This window comes from Gopherus evgoodei, chromosome 3 (assembly GCF_007399415.2).
Source record: "Gopherus evgoodei ecotype Sinaloan lineage chromosome 3, rGopEvg1_v1.p, whole genome shotgun sequence".
Classification (NCBI taxonomy): domain Eukaryota; kingdom Metazoa; phylum Chordata; order Testudines; family Testudinidae; genus Gopherus; species Gopherus evgoodei.
Genome location: NC_044324.1, coordinates 126,064,233 through 126,080,742, shown reverse-complemented (window position 1 = coordinate 126,080,742; position 16,510 = coordinate 126,064,233). Strand labels below are relative to the sequence as shown.

At 53.4% G+C, this 16,510-nt stretch overlaps 1 protein-coding gene across 1 annotated transcript in view; it reads left to right on the top strand.

Annotated features, from left to right (window-relative positions):
• SYNE1 (spectrin repeat containing nuclear envelope protein 1) overlaps nucleotides 1–16,510 on the top strand; it is a 402,501-nt gene that overhangs the window by 282,482 nt on the left and 103,509 nt on the right. The window contains exon 104 of the mRNA XM_030556596.1: nucleotides 1,772–1,891. Coding sequence (XP_030412456.1) covers nucleotides 1,772–1,891 — 120 coding nt within the window. The remainder of the gene's footprint in view (nucleotides 1–1,771; nucleotides 1,892–16,510) is intronic.

The window sequence follows — 16,510 nt, the reverse complement described above, 5'->3', positions numbered from 1 at the left end:
GAAAACCAAGGCAGCTAAGGAGATTCATATAGACACACAGAGACCATCCAAAAGTATAGTCATTTCAGTACAGACAAATTAGAAGGATAAGTCCTTGACCTAGATCTCTTCAGTATGTTTTGTCTTGCTGGTCACTGATTACAAATAAGTGGCATGTTTTGGTGCTCTGAGGTGTTCATATCCTGACCTCCACATTCTGTGTTTTTTTCAGACTGAGGAAAATATGCTTTAGCAGGAAATGTGCACAGGATAATTAATCTCAACCTAGATATCTTTTGTCCCATGTTTTTATTATTCCTCGTATTGAAAACAAACTTCGGTAAATGTGGCCTTTGATGCACACTGCATTCTGGCTTTTTTGTGATAGGAAGTAGGTGGGAGCAGAGATGTAGAAGCAAAGTGATTTGCTTAGGTACTACCATGATGAGTACCTATATGAGAAACTAAATAAGTAAACTGATTCTGGCAGTCACTCTGCCTGTGTTGGAGAAACCTAAACATAATGATTCAAAGTTCCCCAAAGAGCAGCTTTTAAAAAACTCATTGGGTTCTTGCTCCAGCCTCTGTTGCTTGATGCCAGCAGGTGGGTGGGGGTTAGACATTAGGCATCACACACCTTTACAGTGCAGGGAGTGTTTAGGTCTATATTCTGACAGGCTCATGCATGATGTGCTGTGTAGTTCCTGGTACCCCTTCCTCCCTATCTTACCTACCCAAAATAGGCAGTCAGAATTTAGTTCCCAATATATAGAACACAAGGAGGGAAGCAAGTAGGCAAGGAAACAGACTGAAATAGTATGTTAGCTTAGTTGATAAACCATAAATCCCTTAATCTCAGTGTCATGGATTCAAGCTATGCACTGGGTAAGTACAGTTTTGGGGCCCAATTCTGAAGTCAATAGAACTGCTCACATCCATAAGTGTTTTCAGGATTAGGTCTTAAAACTACACTTGCTCAAAGTTTCTAGAGGTCAAAGAGACTGTGCATGTGAAATCTCAATCACTTGTATAAATGCTTTCAGGAGAGGGGCCTTAAAAAAGAAGGCTGGCTTTGTGGTTAAGGTACTATACTGGGTCTCAGGAGATCAGCATGCTATTGCTGGCTCTGCCACAAACTTTCTGTATGATCTTCAGCAGACACCTCAGGTGAGATTTCAAAAGGCATTGGCCTCACTGCTTCCACTGAAGTCATTGGTAAAACTTGAATTGACTTCAGTGAGCGAAGTTAGGCCATCACTGAGAGTCTTGTAAATCCAACCCTGAGTCACTCAGTTTCCCATCTACAAAACAGAGCTAATTATACATTCTTACCTCATAGCAATATTGGGACTCATTATGAGGATAATTGCAAAGCGCTTATGTTCTTCAGTGGTGCAACATCAGGGTCATTGCAAAGCTAAATTAATTGTTTGTAAGATTTCTAATATAAACATTATATATTACTAATCAATAATAGAGAACTAGAATCAGATTTTGTTTTAAACAATTCAAATATAACATTCAATGTATGTGATATAAAAGTGCCATACTACAATAAACCTTTAATCAAAAAATTATCTTGAATGTTTCTGCTTCCTGTGCTGTATTTCTTCAGGTTGTTCAGTTTCCAGGGTTCTCAGTGAAACACCACAAATACAAAATTCACAAGTAAAAAAATGGGGATAGACTACTACTTTGTATCTAAAACAGTTCAAGTAGATGGTAATCATATAGTGCAGGTAAAAGATTATTCTGAGACCTTCTAGCTAAATGTTGCAATTCCCTGATACAGGCTATACTACAGGCAGAAGATGGTCTGAAGGAATTGGATGCTGGAATCAGCAAATTAAAGAAACATGGGGACAAGCTACAGATTGACCAGCCTTCCATGCAAGAGCTATCTAAGCTCCAGGTATAGTTCCCTTCCAAAGAAAGGTATTTTATAATAACTACCTACTGATATTGAGGATATTTGTAAACTGCCCTTATCTTTATTGTACATGGGGCAGTTTACAAAAATATGTCTCATAGCACTTCACTGTGTATAAAAGAGATTTATAATTTTCTCCTTAATATCCTCCTTTTTCTTGTATTTAACACTTTTTTGTAGCATCACTGATCTCAATCCTGCAAATCTCTACATGCTTAACTTCCAGTTTATGTGCAGTCCCATTGGCTGCTCAGGTGAACAAAGTTAAGCATGTGCGCGTTTGGTGTATATTGGCCTCTGTCCTTTCCAGAGCTCTGTGACCTCTATTATGTTCCATCTGAATTGAATTATTTTAAAGGGGAAAGGGATAGCTCAGTGGTTTGAGCATTGGCCTGCTAAACCTAGGGTTGTGAGTTCAATCCTTGAGGGGGCCACTTAAGGATCGGGGGCAAAATCAGTACTTGGTCCTGCTAATGAAGGCAGGGGGCTGGACTCAATGATCTTTCAGAGTCCCTTCTAGCTCTGTGAGATAGGTATATCTCCATATATATATTTGATATTCCTCTATTTTCTGTAACCTGTGTTTCTTCTTCGAGTGATTGCTCATATCCATTCCAGTTAGGTGTACGCGCCGCGCGTGCACATTCGTCGGAAAACTTTTACCCTAGCAACTCAGTGGGCCGGCAGGTCGCCCCCTAGAGTGGCGCCACCATGGCGCTCCATATATACTCCTGCCGGCCCACCCGCTCCTCAGTTCCTTCTTACCGCCCGTGTCGGTCGTTGGAACAGTGGAGCGCGGCTTAGCTGACCTCCACTTCCCTAGCTACTCGTTTTCTCGTATATAATTATGCAGTTATAACACTTTTATATATATATATTTGTATGGTTATACGTGTTTCCTTTGCTAACATGGTTAGTTTAGTTAGCGGGGTTCAGGAAGTAGCCCCTTCCATGAGCCCAGTGCCGGAGCCATGCATGGCTCACCAGATTTTCAAAAGGGGCCCGGCTTACCAGAAGCCGCGGCCGAAGAGAGATCTACATGACTCCTGTTTGAAGAATCACACTTGACAGATAAGTGCCCCATTTGCAAGGCTTTTAAGCCGAGAACAAAAAGGTGCGGGACTTTCACTTGCCCCTCCACTTTGGGCGCGGAGCGATGTTCAAGCGGCGGGCAGAAGCGCCTCCTCGGCACCGGACCCCGCCGGTACCACCAAGGCCTTCCGGCACCGACCGTCGCCGGCACCGATGTCGACTCGGCACCGTTCCCTTCTTCCGAGGTCGAGAGAGTCTACGATTCCTGCTGGTGCCTGGCGGCTCCCCGGCACGCGCCGTGGTTGAGCCCCCTGCTCCCGCTACTTCCGTGCCACCTGCATCGCAGCCAGAGAGCTCGCCTCAGTTGCGTTATCCGGCCTGCAGAGGCACCGATGACTTCGGCTCCGTCGATTCCAGTCCCCCAGGACCAGGGAATCCGGTGCCTGGCAGCTCCCCGGCTCGCGCCGTGGTAGAGCTTACTGCTCCTGCTGCTTCTGTGTCAGCTGCACCACAGCTAGACAGCTCGTCTAAGATGGCTCGCCCGGCGCCGACGACGTCGGCACCGTCGATCCCGGTCCCACGAGGGCCGTAGAATCCGGTGCCTGACGGCTCCCCGGCACGCGCCGTGGTTGAGCGTATTGCTCCTGCTGCTTCCGTGCCAGCGGCACCGCAGCCAGAGAGCTCGTCTAGTCGGATCGCCAGGCGCTGACACCTACTACGGCACCGATGACGTCGTCACCGTCGATCCCGGTCCCATAAGGGCCGTAGAATCCGGTGCCTGACGGCTCCCCGGCACGCGCCGTGGTTGAGCGTATTGCTCCTGCTGCTTCCGTGCCAGCGGCACCGCAGCCAGAGAGCTCGTCTAGTCGGATCGCCCGGCGCCGACGCCTGCTACGGCACCGATGACGTCGTCACCGTCGATCCCGGTCCCACAAGGGCCGTGGAATCCGGTGCCTGACGGCTCCCCGGCACGCGCCGTGGTTGAGCGTATTGCTCCTGCTGCTTCCGTGCCAGCGGCACCGCAGCCAGAGGGCTCGTCTACGTCGGATCGCCCGGCACCGACACCTGCTGCGGCACCGATGGCGTCGGCACCGTCGATCCCGGTCCCACATGGGCCGTAGAATCCGGTGCCTGACGGCTCCCCGGCACGCGCCGTGGTTGAGCGTTTTGCTCCGGCTGCTTCCGTGCCAACGGCACCGCAGCCTGAGGGCTCGTCTACGTCGGATCGCCCGGCACCGACACCTGCTGCGGCACCGATGGCGTCGGCACCGTCGATCCCGGTCCCACACGGGCCGTAGAATCCGGTGCCTGACGGCTCCCCGGCACGCGCCGTGGTTGAGCGTATTGCTCCGGCTGCTTCCGTGCCAACGGCACCGCAGCCAGAGAGCTCGTCTACGTCGGATCGCCCGGCACCGACACCTGCTGCGGCACCGATGACGTCGGCACCGTCGATCCCGGTCCCGCAAGGGCCATAGTATCCGGTGCCTGACAGCTCCCCGGCACGCGCCGTGGTCGAGCTACTTCTCCGGCTGCTTCCGTGCCCACGGCACCGCGGCCAGAGGGCTAGTCTAAGTCGGATCGCCCGGCACCGACACCTGCTTCGGCACCGTCGATCCCGGTCCCGCAAGGGCCGTAGAATCCGGTGCCCGACGGCTCCCCGGCACGCGCCGTGGTTGAGCGTATTACTCCCGCTGCTTCAGTGCTGACGGCACCCCAGCCAGACGGCTTATCTAACTCGGTTCTCCCGGCACCGGCACCTACCGAAGCTCTGATGACCTCGGTACCATGGATCCCGGCCCCACGAGGGCCGTCGAATCCGGTGCCTGACAGCTCCCCAGTACGCACTGTGGTTGAGCCTGCTGTTCCCTGCGCGCCGGAGATGTTACCAACGGCGAGGGCTCTCAGTGCCATGACGGAGTCAGTGCTGCCTGACCCGGGCACCGCCGGTACGGGTAATACAGTCTCTTCAAGGGACTGTCCCCTGTCAGTACAGCAGAGCGGCACCGTCTATGATCACGGTCCCGCAGACGCTCCAAGTCCTGTCGGCACGCCGGACACCACTGGCAGTCCCGGTACTGTTTTCCTCGGTACTGGTCACACTCGCTGCACCGGTCGGTATCCCGTTCGCCGACCCGCTATCGGCACCGTTCCGACATCTGGCACCGGGGCAGGTACCTTGACTCCTGTAGCTCTTCTCCGAGCCTCGAGATCTCGGTCGACCTCCCGACAACCGTTCTGGTTGCGGGTCTGGATCTCGTTCCAGGTACCGATACGCCTCCCGATGCCGGTCCCCGGTGCCGAGTTGGGCAAGGTCCGAGTGAGTCAGGGACTCGGCCCGTGCCCTCTTTTAGTACCTCCATGGCCGTCCGGACACGCATCCGTGTCACCCCATATGCGCGGATTTTATGCTCAGGACCACGATCCTGATATCATGGCCAGCGGGCGCCAGCCCCGAAGCGGAAAGAGCCTTGGCGAATGCAAGGTGTACTCTGCAGGGGCCCTGCACCTCTGGGTAGCGAAGCAACAAGCCTTGCTTAGCTGTGATAATTATAGCACCTGGGTGGAGGAGTTTCTCCCTCGAACCTCCCACCTAGAGTTCGCTGCCGTCTTGGAGGACGGGGGAAAGAATTTACCCTTTGTTGGTAAAGGCATCTTCGCGGCAGAGACAGCCCCAGACTGCGAAGCCTGCTGGACAATAGGGTCCTAATGCGTCTCAGCATGTATACGCCTGCGACCAAACGCAGGCCTTTATGGCCCCAGCCGCCATACTCTGTGCCTAGCCAGAGGCAGAACTCTGGAAAACGGCAAGGCCAAGGTGGTCGCAGACAAACGTCAGGCCCCCTAAAAAGCCAAAGTCGAGGTCCCTCGCAATTACCGCTGGGACCAAAGACGGACCTTCCAAGGTTCACCGGAGGGCGGTGTACCAGTCGCAGGACGGGATCCTGATCCCGCTTTCTCCTGGCATGGCCCCAGTTACTTTTAGGTCGCTGGGTCCTGCGCACGATGGAGCATAGGTACCACCTTAAAATTGCTCCAGCCCTGTCCCCCTTCAGCGGACGAAAGGGGCTAGGGGTTTTACTCCCGTTATGCCCTAGTCCCCCACTCGACCACAGGTCAGACCTTCCTGGTCCTGCATGGACTCAACCGGTTTGGGATAAGGTTGAAGTTCTGCATGGTATCCCTGGGAACCATTATTCCATCCTTGCCTCCGGGGGGCTACTATGCCGCCCTGGATAGGAAGGACGCGTACTTTTGCAATGCCATCTTCCCTCCGCATGGGAGATGCCTCCGCTTTATAGCCAGCGGTGAATACTCCCGGTTTACGGCCATAGTCGCCGCCTACCGTAGCTATGTCGGATATGCGTTTTTCCGTATTGGGACGATTCGCTTATCCGAGGAGACTCTGACACACAAACCACTCAGCCCGTGGGCATCGGCACGGTCTTATTCACAGATCAAGGCCTGATGATTACTAATAGAGCAATCCGCTCTGGTTCCCACGCAGAGGTTGGGCTTCCTAGGGGCTATCTTGGTCTCCTACCTAGCCGGAGCCTGCTTATCGCAACTGCGGTTTTAGGCGATGGCATCAATCATCTGAGGTCTGAAGGCTTTCCCAACGACCTCAGCTCGTTCTTGTCTCAGTCTCCTGGGTCCATGGTTGCCCGCAAGTTTGTAACCAAACGCGCCAAGCTCCGCCTCCGTACTCTCCAAGTCCGGCCCACCTCGGCGTACCGCTTGGACAGGGAGCCAATGGTCATGGTAGTCACCGTTCCCTCGAACGCCTTAGGCTCCCTAGAGTGGTGGCTAACTCCCTCCTTGGTGTGGACAGGATGCGGTTTCATCCGCCCCAGCCCTCACTGCCCCTGACGGCGGACGCATCATCTCTCTGCTCGAGTGCTCATGGTCACCTCCGAGCTTAAGGCCTTCGGTCTTCTAGGGAGCTGGCATTCCTCATTAATGCCCCAAGAATGAGAGTAGTCCGCCTGGCATGCCAGGGGTTCCATCGGCAGCTGCGAGGCCGTTGTATCTCGGTGTTTACAGCCAACACAATGGCCAGGTGCTTCATAAGCATTCAGGGGGGACATAGTCCTCCCCCCTTTTTTGTCAGGAGGCCATCCATTTCCGGGTCTTTTGCATGGCCCACTCGATGGAGCTGGCGACGTCCTTTCTCCCAGGCGTTCGGAACGTCTTATCTCTTTGACTCAGCAGGTCTTTCCTGTCTTACGAGTCATCACTCTGCCCCACGTGAGGCGTCCCGCTTTCCGGAAGTGGAAATGGTTCCTCGCACAGACCTGTTCGCTCACCGCGAGTGCAGGAAATGCCAGATGTTCTGCTCCTTCCAAGGTCTCTCCTCGGAATCGATCTTGGTCGCATTCCTGATGCCGTGGAACGGCCAACTGCATTATGCCTTCCCGCTGTTCCCACTGGTTCGTTACGTCCTGCTCAAATTCCGCAGGGGCGGAGCGTGCATCATCATCATGATCACTCCAAAGTGGTCCAGGCAACACTGACATACCACGTTGCTCGGCCTGTCAGCCCAGACCTCATCACTCAGGGCAATGACAGGCTTCGTCACTTGGACCTGCAGCCTCTTCGCCTCACGTACCTGAGTCGGGGTGACAGGCAGCCTTCCGCCTGGTCAACGTACCGAGCCAGGTGGAAGCGTTTCCTTTACAGCTGCAGTACGCTCGATCTTGCTCCTGCTGAGGTCTCGATCCCCTCTATTTGGCCTGCCTCTGGCCTTCAGCGGCAGGATCTGGCGGTATCATCGCTGAGGATACTCTCAGCAGCCATCCCTACCTTCCAGCAGGCTAAGATGGACGTTCAGTGTCCCACTATGGGTTCGAGGTCCCTCAAGGGCTTGGAGCGCTTGCACCCTCGGGTGCGCCGCCCAGCCCCGCCCTGGGGCCTCAACCTAGTCTTGGCCAGACGGGTCTCTGAGATCAGAGCTCTTACGAAGGTTCCACAAAGACAAGGTGCAGTTATGACCGCACCCGGCTTTCCTCCCTAAGGTGTTTTGGCCTTTTATGTTACCCACAGCTCAACGCAATGGGCATAACCGTTGCACTCCTTGGACATCTGTGGAGTGCTCGCATTAGTTGTGCTGACAGAATCATTTCCTAAGGTGCCCCAGCTCTGCCCCGGTAGCGGGCCAAAGGGAGGGCTTGCTTGTTTTCCTCTCAGAGGATCTCATCTTGGGTGATGGCGGACATCCCCACTTGTTATGATTTGGCTCATATTTCCCCAAGCCACATCACCGTGCATTCTACCAGGGCTCAGGCTTCATCTGCCGCCTTGCTGGCTCGTGTTTCTACCCACGAGACCTGTCGCGAAGCTCCATTGGTCCTCGGTCCTTACCTTTGCTTCGCAGTATGCCCTGGTTCAAGAGAGGCTGTAGCCTCTGGCTCGGCAGTTTTATTCTGCCACATTTCACTCCGACCCCACCGCCTTTGTAAGGCTTGGGATTCACCTAACTGGAATGGATATGAGCAATCACTCGAAGAAGAAAAGACGGTTACTCACCTTTGTAACTGTTGTTCTTCGAGATGTGTTGCTCATATCCATTCCACACCCGCCCTCCTTCCCCACTGTCGGAGTAGCCGGCAAGAAGGAACTGAGGAGCGGGTGGGCCGGCAGGAGTATATATGGAGCGCCATGGTGGCGCCACTCTAGGGGGCGACCTGCCGGCCCACTGAGTTGCTAGGGTAAAAGTTTTCCGACGAATGTGCACGCGCGGCGCGTACACCTAACTGGAATGGATATGAGCAACACATCTCGAAGAACAACAGTTACAAAGGTGAGTAACCGTCTTGTATCTCTACTGTTTCTACAGTCTTGTCAACTAAAACTTGATGAATTAATGCAGCTTGCAGGACTATATATTAAGTATTCTTCAAAATAGCTATGCAGGGGTAGCACATTCTAGAACTCAATTAGCTCTTCATTTGCAGGATCCTTTTGGGTGGGGAGGTGAGGACAAAAACCTAGGAACCAGCAGGACTAACTCAGTGAAGGTGCTTGGGAACAATGACAGGGTAATATGTCTGTGCCAAGGTAGATAAATCTGACACAAAGAAAAAAGCTAAACTTTAGAGGAGACCTGGACAGCTCAACAAAACAGCCATATAGTCACAAACAAAAGACAGACTTTAATTGCTCATGTCCGTGTTCACTGAGATCTAGTTAGAGCCTGCAGTAGTTCTTTGAGTGCTTGCTCATATCAATTCCAGTTAGGTGTGTGCGCACCGCGTGCACGTTCGTCGGAGATTTTTACCCTAGCAACACTCGGTGGGCCGGCAGGGCGCCCCCTGGAGTGGTGCTGCCATGGTGCCCAATATATATCCCTGCTGGCCCCACCGCTGCTCAGTTCCTTCTTACCGCCCGTGTTGGTCCTTGGAACAGTGGAGTGCGGCTTAGCTGATCTCCACCTCCCTAGCTCTTCGCTTGTTTATATAGTTATTGTGTACATAGTTAGTTTTATATAGTTCTAGTTAACTTTTATATTAGTAGTAGTTGTATAGTAGTTGTGTATATAGTTAGAGGGTCGGGGGCTAGCCCCTTCTCCTCCCACGGTACCGGGGCCCATGCCCGGTTCACCGGGCTTCAAACCTTGAGCAGCCTGTCATTGGCTGATGCCCACAGGAGATCTGCACGACTCCCGTTTAAAGTGTCTTGGGAGAATCCCACCTTGCGGATAAGTGCCGAATCTGCAAGGCGTTCAAGCCCCGGACGAAGAAAGAGCGCGACATTCGCCTCAAGCAACTCTTGATGGAGGCAGCTCTAACTCCTCCATCTTCGGCACCAACTCTGGCACCGGGGACGAGTGCTTCCTCCGCACCGGACCATACGGTTCCAGTGAAGACTCCTCGGCACCAGCCTTCGCCGGCTCAACCCGCTGACAGGCACCGATCCCTCTCCCCAAGGAGCAAGAGACACAAGGCTCCTGCGGCACCTGTGTCTACGCCGCAGTCAGAGTGTACATCTAAAGCAGACCGCCTGGCACTGTCAACTGCTGTGGCACTGCTTGCCTCAGCACCATCGATTCCGGTCTCTCAGGAGCCGTCAAGTCCGGTGCCTACCAGCTCCCCAGTGCACGCTGTGGTCGAGCTCGTCGTGTCCTCGACGCCGGAAACTTTTTCCACTGCCCGGGAGCTAATTGCTCTGACGGAGCCTGAACTGCCCCAACCTCCGGCACTGCCGGAGCGGGTTTTTCAGTCACTGGGCAAACCCGCCATGATGAGGCCATCTTTGCTGGACACCGTGCAATGCCGCCGGTCCCGATCCAGTTCTCGCAGACGCGCTCGATCCCGACATCACTCCCGTTCTCGGCGCCGCTCGCAGTCCCAGTACTGCTCTACATCCCAGTACCGGTCATACTCGCAGCACCGCTCGAGATCCCAGTCTCCATCACGGTACTCTCGGCACCAGTCCAGATCCCGGCACTGGCGTACCTCTCACAGCAGATCTCGGCATGGTGATACGAGGCACCTGTCGACCTCCCGGCACCGCGCTGGTCACAGGTCCTGGTCCCGCTCCCAGCACCGCTACGACTCTTGGTACCGTTTGCCGGTACCGCACAGACAGGAGTCCAATGGACACAGAGACCTGGTCCAAGCAACTTCAGCTCCTCCGTGGCCCTTGCGTCATCCATCCGTCTCCTCCCATGCAGACAGTGCCTCAAACGGAGACTCGGATACGCATGCCCATGGCCCGGACCACAGACCTCATCAGTGGTCCTTTTGGACACCTTGAGCGTATCATCAAGCCCAAGGCAATCCGACTGGCCCATCACGCTCCGGTCACTCAGAGCACCGTGTGCCCAAGGCCACCGTCAGCCGACCTCTCCCCACTGATGCAGAGGAAAACAGTGCACACGCACTGGAACCGCATGACCTTCCGGAGACGGAGGTCCCCCTGGACCAGGCATCAGTGCAGGACCCACTCGTCCCGGGGCTGTCGTCATCCTCTTCCCCGGATGAGGCAGTAGCGGGGGCGTCATCATCGGGACCACCTCCGATTAACCTCCGGTCTCACCAGGACCTTCTGCGGCGTGTCGCCCAGAATATCAACCTGTTGGTAGAGGAGGTCCCAGAGGTGGAGGACCTGTTGATTAGCATCTTATCCGCAGAGACACCCACCAGAGTGGCTCTCCCATTCACCCGTTCGATCCAGGCTATAGCTGACATCATCTGGCAATCCCTGGCTTCCATCCAACCCACAGCCAAGGGGGTCGAACAGAAGTACATGGTACCTTCCAAGGGGTATGAGTACCTCTATGTGCACCCCGCTCCCTGTTCGTTGGTGGTACAGTCCATCAACTAACGGGATCGCCACGGTCAACAGGCCCCCGCACCTAAATCTAGAGAAGCCCGGCGCATGGACTTGTTGGGACGAAAAATCTATTCTGCGGGAGGTCTCCAACTCTGCATAGCAAACCAACAAGCCCTCCTCGGCAGATACAGCTACAACACCTGGGAGGCTGTCGGGAAGTTGGCTGAGTTGGTTCCGCAGGATTCCCGCCAGGACTTTACAGCACTCCTGGAGGAGGGGAAGAGGGTCGCGAGGACCTCATTACAAGCATCATTAGATGCCGCTGACTCAGCTGCCAGAACAGTCGCTTCTGGCATAGCCATGCGCCGTATATCATGGTTGCAAGTGTCCGGCCTGCCACCTGAGTTGCAACATACAGTACAAGACTTGCTGTTTGATGGTCAAGCTCGTTTTCGCAAAAGACGGACCCCAGACTGTAGAGTCTGAAGGACAACAGAGTAATTATGCGTTTGTTGGGAATGCATATGCCTCAGACTCAAAGACGGTCCTTCCGTTCTCAACCGCAGTGCCCTTACCCCCCACCTCGGCCACGGCAAGACTTTGCCAGATGAAGAGGTCGTACTAATCGCAGATGTCAGTCTGGACCTCAAGGGGGCAACAATTCCGGTCCTGCCAAACCAAAGCCGGGACCCAAACCAAACTTTTGAGGGTGCACCTGAGAGCAGTGTACCAATTGCCTCCCCAGATCCCTTTCAGTTCTACAACAGCCTTTCCTCATTCCTTCTGGCATGGTCCCAGTTGACGTCAGATCGTTGGGTCCTACGCACGGTGGAGCTTGGATACCGTCTTCAGTTTGTTTCACCCCCTCCCTCCTACCCCCCCTCCTCATCCCTCTTCAGGGACCTCTCTCACAAGCAACTCCTCATCCAGGAGGTCCACAAGCTCCTCTCAATCAGAGCTATAGAGGAGGTACCGGAGGAGTTAAGGGGCAAGGGGTTTTATTCCCGATATTTCCTCATTCCCAAGGCGAAAGGGGGCCTTCAGTCTGTCCTAGACCTGCGAGGACTGAACAAATTCATCAAAAAGTTCAAGTTCCACATGGTATCCCTGGGAACCATTATTCGTTCCCTTGATCCTGGAGATTGGTACACTGCTCTCGACACGCAGGATGCATATTTCCACATAGCAATTTATCCCCCTCACAGGAGGTATCTGCGCTTTGTGGTAAACCACTGTCACTACCAGTTTACTGTCCTCCCCTTTGGCCTCTTCTCGGCCCCTCGGGTGTTCACGAAGTGTATGGCGGTTGTCGCTGCTTCCCTACGCCGTCGTCAGATATACGTCTTCCCTTACCTCAACAACTGGCTCATCCGAGGGGCCTCCGAGACTCAAGTCATCAGCCATGTGGCCATTATCAAGGACCTCTTTGTGCGTCTAGGCCTGATCATCAACTTAGACAAGTCCACTCTGGTGCCTACACAAAGGATAGAGTTTATCGGGGCAATGCTAGACTCCAACCTTGCAACAGCCGGTTTACCTCCCCCACCGGTTTCAGGCCATAGTCTCACTTGTCTTCAGTGTTTTCCAACAACCTCTGCCCGCACTTGCCTTGGTCTCCTCGGTCACATGGCTGCATGCACATTCGTTACAAAGCACGCCAGGCTGCGAATGCGTCCTCTCCAAAACTGGCTCGCTTCCGTCTATCGGCCACGCAGAGACGCCATAGACATCATTCTGGCAATTCCGCCGAGCATTATCGGCTCCCTCCGACTGGTGGCGAACGCCCTCCCGGGTGTGTGCAGGACAACCGTTTCATCCTCCCCAGCCCTCCATGTCCCTAACAACGGGCGCATCTTCTCTGGGCTAGGGTGCTCACCTAGGGCACCTGCACACTCAAGGCCTTTGGTCGTCCCGGGAGTTGACTCTACACATCAATGTCCGGGAGCTGAAAGCGGTCTGGCTGGCATGCCAAGCGTTTCAGTGCCATCTGCAGGGCTGTTGTGTTGCAGTTTTCACGGACAACACAACGGCCCTGTATTATATAAAGAAACAGGGAGGGACACGGTCCTCCCCCTTGTGTCAGGAAGCGATACTACTGTGGGACTTCTGCATAGCCCACTCCATAGACCTAGTAGCCTCACCTGAGCAGGTCCTTCCTGGCGCACGAATGGTCCATCCGTCCGGACATTCTCCATTCAGTTTTCCGGAGGTGGGGCTTTCCCCAAACAGACCTTTTTGCCTCCAGGGACAGCAGGAAATGCCAAGTGTTCTGCTCCCTGCAAGGTCGCTCCCTGGGCTCTCTGTCGGACGCGTTCCTCATTCCGTGGACGGGCCACTTCTGTTATGCCTTTCCTCCGTTTCCTCTGATCCACCGAGTTCTGATCAAGATGCACAGAGACAAAGCCCGCCTTATCTTGATCGCTCCGGCTTGGCCGAGGCAACATTGGTACACCATGCTGCTCGACCTGTCTCTGTCAGACCCGATTCCCCTGCCACTCTGCCTGGACCTGATCACGCAGGACTTCGACAGGCTACACCACCCGGACCTGCAGTCCCTTCATCTGACTGCATGGTTGCTGGCTGGTTGAGCCGATCGGAGTTGCGTTGTTCCACCGCAGTGCAACAAGTGCTGCTGGGAAGCAGAAAGCCCTCCACGCGATCAACGTACCTTGCTAAATGGAAGTGCTTCTGTCACTGGTTTGCTCAGCAGGACCTTTCTCCGCCGGCTGTATCAGTCCCCACCATGGACTATTTATGGTCTCTCAAAGAGCAGGGTCTAGCGATCTCTTCGCTAAGAGTGCACCTTGCAGCTATTTCCACTTTCCATCCCGGGGAGGCTGGCAGTTCCATTTTCTCCCATCCTATAGTTTCCAGATTCCTCAAGGGCTTGGAGCGACTCTGTCCCCAGGTCAGACAACCAGCCCCTACCTGGGACCTGAACCTCATCTTGGCCAGGCTCATGGGGCCCCCCTTTGAGCCTTTAGCCACATGCTCACTGCTGTACCTGTCCTGGAAGACAGCGTTCCTAGTTGCTGTCACCTCGGCGAGACGAGTCTCGGAACTTAGAGCTTTGACTGTGGATCCTCCGTATACAGTGTTCCATAAGGACAAGGTACAGCTGCGACCGCACCCGGCGTTCCTCCCTAAGGTTGTCTCCTCCTTTCATGTCAATCAAGACATCTTCCTGCCAATCTTCTTTCCAAAACCGCACTCATCGCGAAGGGAACAGCAGCTACATACTCTAGATGTCCGCAGCGCTCTCGCGTTTTACATTGAGAGGACCAGACCCTTCCAACGTTCACCTCAGCTATTTGTAGTAGTGGTGGAACGTATGAAGGGCATGGCAATCTCTTCCCAACGGATTGCTTCTTGGGTGACATCCTGTATTCGGACTTGCTACGACTTGGCTCATGTTCCGACTGGCCATCTTACTGCCCACTCTTCTCGGGCTCAAGCCTCATCTGCCGTGTTCTTGGCCCATGTTCTCATACAGGAAATCTGCTGCGCAGCCACCTGGTCTTCCGTCCACACCTTTGCATCGCACTATGCATTGGTCCAACAGTCTGGAGACGATGCCTCCTTCGGCTCAGCGGTCTTACATTCCGCAATGTCTCGCTCCGACCCCACCGCCTAGGTAAGGCTTGGGAATCACCTATTGGAATGGATATGAGCAAGCACTCGAAGAAGAAAAGACGGTTACTCACCTTTGTAACTGTTTGTTCTTCGAGATGTGTTGCTCACATCCATTCCACACCCGCCCTCCTTCCCCACTGTCGGAGTAGCTGGCAAGAAGGAACTGAGGAGCGGTGGGGCCGGCAGGGGTATATATTGGGTGCCATGGCGGTGCCACTCCAGGGGGCGACCTGCCAGCCCACTGAGTGTTGCAAGGGTAAAAATCTCTGACGAACGTGCACGCGGCACACACACACCTAACTGGAATGGATATGAGCAACACATCTCGAAGAACAACAGTTACAAAGGTGAGTAACCATCTTTTCCTTAGCGTTCAGGAAGGTGAGAAATCAGTCTTTCCTCCAGTCATCCTGCCTGATTACCTATGAACTACCTACTTTGACTTTTCTCTTTTATAGGAGCCTCTCCCAGCATGCATCTGCGCTAGCTCTCCCTTTAACTCTGGGAGAGACAGCCATCTGCAGCCTGAGGTAGTCATTTTGCCTCTCAGCACTTCAGACTGCAACTCTTTCTTTTCTAGCTCCCCTTATCGTTGTGGAGTAGAAAGGAGTCATTTTAAATTGCTGGACACCAATTTTATTTTTAAATATACTGCAAAATAATTAGCCCAGAGAAACAATAAGCCAGCTTTTATTAGTTGTTTCTCTTATTGCCAGCTCATGGAGGTTTTCCTTGGGTTGCTTTCTTACTGAGTCATCTCTCTTGTTCTTAGCTGCCTGTGGTAGTTACATGTAAAGATGAACAGGATGAGCTGTGGAATGGTTGCTTTTTGTGGCCCTAGGAAGGCAGGGAATAGCCATAGTGCACACACACCTTCTCCGCCAGGCAGCATTTAGTTACAGCCCTTATGCCAGTTCTGCATTTGCCAGGAAGGAGAAACTCTCCCATTGACCTAGTGCTGTTCACATCGGGGGTTCAGTTGGTATGACTGTTCCTCAGGGAGTGTGGATTTTTCACATCCCAAGTGACATAGCTATCCTGATATAATTTTGTAGTGTAGACCAGGCCTAAAGCCCCTTTACACTGCTAGAGCAGTGTAAATGGGTCTTGGTATAACTGAGACTGAAGCCTAAGGTGTCTGGATGTGTTCTTTCTCCAGTTGCTCTGCTACTTAAGGAAGGCCACTTCAGTTAACTTCATTCTTAAACACAGGGTCTCAAGCGTGGTGCAGTTCTCACCTGTTTTTCTCTTTAAACACTGAACTGTTAATTTGCCAGTGAGTTAAGTGTGTCGTCTTTGTCCGTTTACACCCTCTGCAGGTTCCCAACTCAGATACTTAGGCCAGGACTACACTCCAGACCTATATCAATATAACTGTGTCACTCAAGGGTGTGAAAAATCCGCACCCCTTGACCAACATAGTTACAGTGGCCTTCCCACTATATCAGCAGGAGAGCTTCTCCTGCCAACATAGCTAGCGCCTCTTGGAGAGGTGGATTAACTCTCCCATAGGCATAGTAACATCTTCGCTGAAGCACTACAGTGGCACAGTGAAGACCAGCTCTAATTATGGTAACATTGTTTGAATATAGTGAGCACATTTTCAGTGTTGGCTTACAAGTAATGTGTTCAGTAAAAGTATGCATGAAATGAGGAACGCTGTTG